A 5,922-nucleotide genomic window follows, 5' to 3' on the forward strand; every position below is an offset into this window, starting at 1 on the left:
TAGATAGATAGATAGATAGATAGATAGATAGATAGATGATAGATAGATAGATAGATAGATAGATAGATAGATAGATAGATAGATAGATGATGGATAGAGATGGATGGATGGATGGATGGATAGACAGATGGATGATGCATAGATGGGTAGACGGAATTGAGGAGCTCTGTGGGGTAGTTTGGAGGAGCTGTGCCCTATACTGCTGATCCAAAGGCAGCATTTCCCTCATGGCTTGAACCCCCCACCAGTTTCAGAGGAGAAAGCTGGGCAGTCATCTCCTGTGACTTTACAGCCTCCCACTGAAAACCTTATGGAGGGTCACCTGAGTTGGCACCGACTGGATGGATGACAATGAGTTTGAAGCGTCATGGAGGGTTTTTTTTTTGGGGGGGTGGGGGGTAACAGAGATGGAGACAGAGAATTATTTATTTCAAGCAAATGGCTCATGTGTTTGTAGAGACAAGCCCCAGTCCTGTAGGTCAGACCTCGAGAAAGAAGCGTCCGGGGAGGCCACATCCCAGACATCAGCAGGCGGCAGGCCTCAGGCTGCTGGCTCTGCAGACGGACTCTGGAGGCCAAAGGGGGCAAGCCCAGCAGGCCAGGGGCTCCAGGCTGGAGAGCATGGGCGGCATAGGTGGATAAGGATCTGACAGAAAGCTTTCCCCTTTTTTTGCCGGGGTCCAAACATAAATACCATGCAGGCTGCGGGCTCCAGAGGAGACCGGTCCTTAATCAGAGGGGGCTCACACTGTCCTTCCAGGCCTGCTGGGAACCCTGTCACAAAGGTTAGGACTTAGAACACAACAGCAACAATAGCAATTTCAACAGGGCAGCAAACAACACATGCTGGCGAGGTTGCGGGGAGACTGGAACCCTTAGTCACTGCTGGTGGGAGCATGGAATGATACAGCCACCATGGAAGGCGGTTTTGTGCTTTCTCAAAAAGTTAGAAATAAAAATATCATTTGACCCAGCAACTCCATATTAAGAACATATACCCTAAAGAATCCAGGCCCACAACTCAGAGAGCGTTAACCACACCCATGTTTATTGCTGCATTATTCACAATACCAAAGAGACAGAAGCAACCCAAGTGCCCATCAGCAAATGAATAGATAGAAAGACTAGGATATATTCACACAATGGAATACTACACAGCACCGAAAACCAACAAATTCATAAGACATTACACAACATGGGGGAGCCTGGAGGGCATTATACTTAGTGAAGTATCTCAGTCACAAAAGGACAAATACTGCCTAACACTGCTGTTTTAAAACACGACTGATATGGGGGTGTGGAGAGAACAGGAAAAGAGTGAACAGTAATGAACACTGCGTTAGAACAGATGACGGAAAGAACTGTTAGAAAGGAATATATGATTAGGTGTTACTTGTATAACAGCAATCTGGAACAAGAGGTGCATTGCAAAGGGGACTGGGGAGGGGGACAGGAGGGGAGAGAGAAAATTGTGCAACAATGAATGAATTAAAAAATTACAACACCTAGTTACATTATAGAGAGTTCTGGGGGCCTAGTGGCAAGATGTTGCACTGCGATTCTGAAGGCACACAGTTGGAGGCCACCAGTTCCCCGCGGGAGAAGGCTATGCTATCTCCTCCTGTGTAATCGGCCTTTGAAAACCCGCCTGAAGGTCAGCTATGAATGGGTCGGTTCCGACTCTACGGTACACAGCAACAGGAACAGTTACATTATATCAAGGACAGGGTCCACATTGACACACAATAGGAACCAGGTAGCAAGGCCCACCCCCCTCGCCAGCTGTCCCTGGGTCCCTTCCTCTGCTGTCTTGTCTGGGTGAGGCTGCAACCTTAGCCACTTTTCAAAGCTCCCAGGTCTGGGAGAAGCTCGTTGAGGTGAGCTCAGCATCATGGCTTCCAGTACCTGATGGGGTGAGGAAGTGGTCCTGAGGCCAGGTCCTTCCTCACACCCCCAAATCTGAGGCTCAGAGATGCCTGAGGATGGGCCACATACACAGGAAGTACAGGCTGGGCCTGGATGAGGGGTGGTTCAGCTCCCAGCCTTCCTGTGTGCCCAGCTTGGCCACTTCCCCTCCAACCAGCCTCACCACCTGGGACGGGGGACAGAGGTGCAGGGCTATGAGCCTTCCTTGTCATTCAGGGCGTGGCAGGGGCTCCTGGTCAAACACTGAACCCCCAAAGAGTCCATCCTGTCCCTCCTGAAACCTCTGCAGCCCGGGTGTGCACCCACTTCTTTCTCGGCTGAGCGCTGCGACCTTGGGCATCAGCCTTCGTGTGTCCATCAGAAGATGGCCATGCCAGCCTCTCCCTGTGTGCTCAGAGGGCAGGACACCGAGGGAGCTGCTGGAGACCTGGATCAGGCGCGCAGAGCAGGGGCTGAGGTTTGCTCCCCTCTTTCCCAGCTCCCGTAGGGAGTGCTCTGCAGTCCCGTGTAGAAACAAAGCTTTGAGGTCTTCGCTTTCTTGGATCTCGGAAAGTGGGCGAGCATGAAACCAGAGCCGACAGCCAGTGTGTATCTGTTCCCATAGTGGATTGCACAACTGCAGGGTGGTCAGAGCGTGACACGGACGCAGAGTGAGCACCAGCACACCCTCCTCGCTTGTGAGCCAGGCCACAGCTACGGTCTGTCCCCGAAGCTGCCTGTGCTCGTCGGCATCCGGATAAATCTGATCTTCTAATGATCCACACGTGAACATCTGAGAAAGAACCATCAGTGAATCAGGCACTGCCATTCTGTGGACAGTAGGCGCTGCTGTTGCTCTGTGCCGTGGGGTCGGAACCGACCCACTGCCGACCCTCAGCGGGTATTCAGAGGCAGGAAATCGCATGGGACGAGATTACCCGTCCTCCTTCTGTGGAGCAGCTGGTGGATTTGAACCACATGCCCTTGGAATTGCAGCTTCTTAACCCTAGGCCGCCAGAGCCCACTTGTGATAGTAGACATTGAGCCAGAGCTGACCCGCTAGCGGGTTCTCAGAGGCAGTAAATGGCATGGGCAGAGATTGCCCAACTTTCTCCTTCAGAGCAGCTGTTAGATTCGAACCTTGTACCTTTGGGTTGGCTGTGCAGCTCCTTGTCACTAGACACCAGAGCTCTGTAATAGATACTACTAATGGTAAATGCTCTTTAAAAAAAAAGAACTAAGGTTGTGTGTAACAGGAATAAGTGGTAAGGGGGTACGCTTTGCACTCAAGTGAACAGTGCTCTGTGTGTAACAGGAACTTGTGGTCAGTGGGTAGGCTCTGCACTCAGGTGAATGGTGTGCTGTGTGTAACAGGAACATGTGGTCAGGGAGTACACTGTGTTTAGGTGAATGGTGTGCTGTGTGTGACAGGAACACGTGATCAGAGGGTACACTCTGTTCAGGTGAATGGGCTCTGTGTGTGACAGGAACATGTGGTCTGGGGGTACACTCTGTGTTCAGGTGAACGGGCTCTGTGTGTGACAGGAACACGTGGTCAGGGGGTACACAGTGTTCAGGTGAACGGGCTCTGTGTGTGACAGGAACACGTGGTCTGAGGGTACACTCTGTGTTCAGGTGAACGGTGCCCTGTCTGTAACAGGAACACGTGGTCTGGGGGTACACGCTCTGCATTCAGGTGAACGGTGCACTGTGCAGAACTGCTCTGGGGAACCACTGGCAGGGAGAGGAAATGGGGAGCGTCAGGGAGGGACAAGGGACAGAGCCTGGGACAGCAGTAGGCCTGTGAGCCAGATGGGAGAGCAGGGCTTGAGGGAGAGGGGAGTTGGGGCCTCATCATGGGGGAGCCCCAGGAGGGGCACACTGATTTGGAAGCCGCTCTACCTCGTGGACCTTACACTGTCACGTGATAAATGCACTGTGGGGGGACAGGTGACCCGTGGTGGTGGCCCTGAGGGGGCTAGGAGGTGACTGTAGTGTAGGTCCCTTGTAGGGATTACTGAGGGTTCAGGTGTGGGCTCATCAGTGACAGCACAAGGCTGGAGGCGCTGGCACCCAGGTGGGGCCATTCTAGGGAGGCTAAGAGCCCCGTTTTGGAATTATTGATTTGGAGGTGCTTTTAGACACCCAAGTGTTAGGGCAGCAGGTTAATGAGACAGGGATCATTCTAGAAGCCAGCAACACAGAGGAGGTGCATGCATGACGCCAGGGTGAGGTGTGAGTGCAGGTGGGGTGAGAAGGAGCCAGGTGTGAAGGTGCCGTGGGCACAGGTGACCCGGGAATACAGAGCCAGGGGTCACAGAGGGGAGAGGTCAGAGTTGCAGCACACCTGGGTGACCGCCCCGGAGCAGTAGGGGTGGGAGGGGAGACACGCCTGGGTCTCTCCTGAGCACAGTGCTGTAGAGGGGGGTTGAATGGTCACCCTGGTGGGAGAGAGGCTTGGTGGGCTGGGGGCTGCCGGGCAGCCCATGATGTGATATCCAGCTGGCAAGGCTGTGTCCTAGATGTCATCCAGGAGCTTGGGACAATCAGTGGACAATGTTCACTGCCTCAGGTGGCCTGTAGTGGGTGACGCCTCACAGTCCCGTCCTGGGGTCCCTCTCATGGATTCCCTCCTATGTTTCAGTACCTGACCCGAAGCCTCGGCCTGGACTCCATCGCCTTCGGCTACCTGCAGACCACCTTCGGGGTTCTTCAGCTGCTTGGTGGGCCCATGTTCGGCAGGTACCTGGGGGTATGACTCCGCCCACCCTCTGGGGAGCTCAGGCTGGGTCTTGTTGGGCTTTCTGCCCCACCTGCAGCCCACATGGGCAATGTCACGGGCAGCTTTGGCTCCTGAGAGCCCGCAGCTGAGCCTCTGTGCTCAGATTCTCTGCTTTCCCTAAATTCTGGTTTGTGGGGGAGCTCACATGTGAATGCCCCCCAGCCCCCTAAGGAGGGCAGCTCACAAGCAGTTTTTCTTGAAGAGGCAACTCCAGGGACCAGTCAGGGCTGGCAAGGCCCCCAAAGGACTGCACCCCACATCCCCACAGGTCTTAGGAACACGGCAGCCACGGAGTCACATCACAGCACAGCATGCAGGAGTCAGGCCTGCAGCAAACACGGGGTGGAGGCAGGAAATCAGAAGGAGGGCATCTGGGGTCCCGCCTTGCCAGAAAGAACGCTGATGGGCAGGAGAGTGGGAGCACCGTGGAGCCTGGGGTGCCCTTACCCCCACAGTCAGTGTTCACAGGGAGTGCAGATGCACACCAAGGCTGGACACCCTGGTCACTGCCCCCTCCAGGCCCCTGGGACAATGGAGTACTTGAGCCCGAAGAGGAGGGAGGACTACCCTGGGGGAGCACCAAAGCCCCACAGGGGCCCATGCCCTGTCCCCAGCCCCCGCTGGCTGACTAGAGAGGGCTGGGTGAGGGGCCTCGTGGGGCCCCTGTGTAGAGATGCTGGTCTGTGAGAGCTGCGGAATGAGGGCCCTGTCCCAGTTTATGAGGGGCTGCCAAAGTGGGCCCCCCGCAGTCTCAGGGGTGAGGGCTGTCTCTCTCGCCGCAGGTTCGCAGACCAGCGAGGGGCGCGGGCGGCCTTCACGCTGTCCTTCCTGGCGTCCTCGGCGCTCTACCTGCTCCTGGCGGCCGCCTGCAGCCCAGCCCTGCCCGGTATCCTCCTGCTCTTCACCTCGCGCATCCCCTCCGCCCTCATGCACATCATGCCAGGTAGGGCGGGGCGTTGGGGTGCTCACAGGAGCCCAGGAGGAGGGGCGAGGGGCTGGGGGTGTGGCCTGACTGGTAGGGGCGTGGCCTGGTGGCAGGCATGAGGGAGTGGCCTGTCGGGGGAGTGGTCTGGCCTGTAGGGGGTGTGGTCTGGCCTGTCAGGGGGTGGGCTGGCCTGTAATGGAGTGGGCTGGCCTGTAGGGGGGGGTTTGGCCTGTAGGGGGGTGGTCTGGCCTGTTTGGGGGTGTGTGACATGTCCTGTAAGGGGTGTGGCCTGGCCTGTAGGGGAGGCGGC

The 5,922-nt window shown here is 56.0% G+C and overlaps 1 protein-coding gene across 1 annotated transcript in view; it reads left to right on the plus strand.

Moving 5' to 3' along the window:
• The window catches only part of SLC22A18 (solute carrier family 22, member 18), a 30,271-nt gene that overhangs the window by 1,797 nt on the left and 22,552 nt on the right, over positions 1-5,922 (plus strand). The window contains exons 3-4 of the mRNA XM_006893375.1: positions 4,550-4,647; positions 5,470-5,630. Coding sequence (XP_006893437.1) covers positions 4,550-4,647; positions 5,470-5,630 — 259 coding nt within the window. The remainder of the gene's footprint in view (positions 1-4,549; positions 4,648-5,469; positions 5,631-5,922) is intronic.

Source organism: Elephantulus edwardii, unplaced genomic scaffold, assembly GCF_000299155.1.
Source record: "Elephantulus edwardii isolate Elephantulus edwardi_28Jun2011 unplaced genomic scaffold, EleEdw1.0 scaffold00126, whole genome shotgun sequence".
NCBI classification, from domain to species: domain Eukaryota; kingdom Metazoa; phylum Chordata; class Mammalia; order Macroscelidea; family Macroscelididae; genus Elephantulus; species Elephantulus edwardii.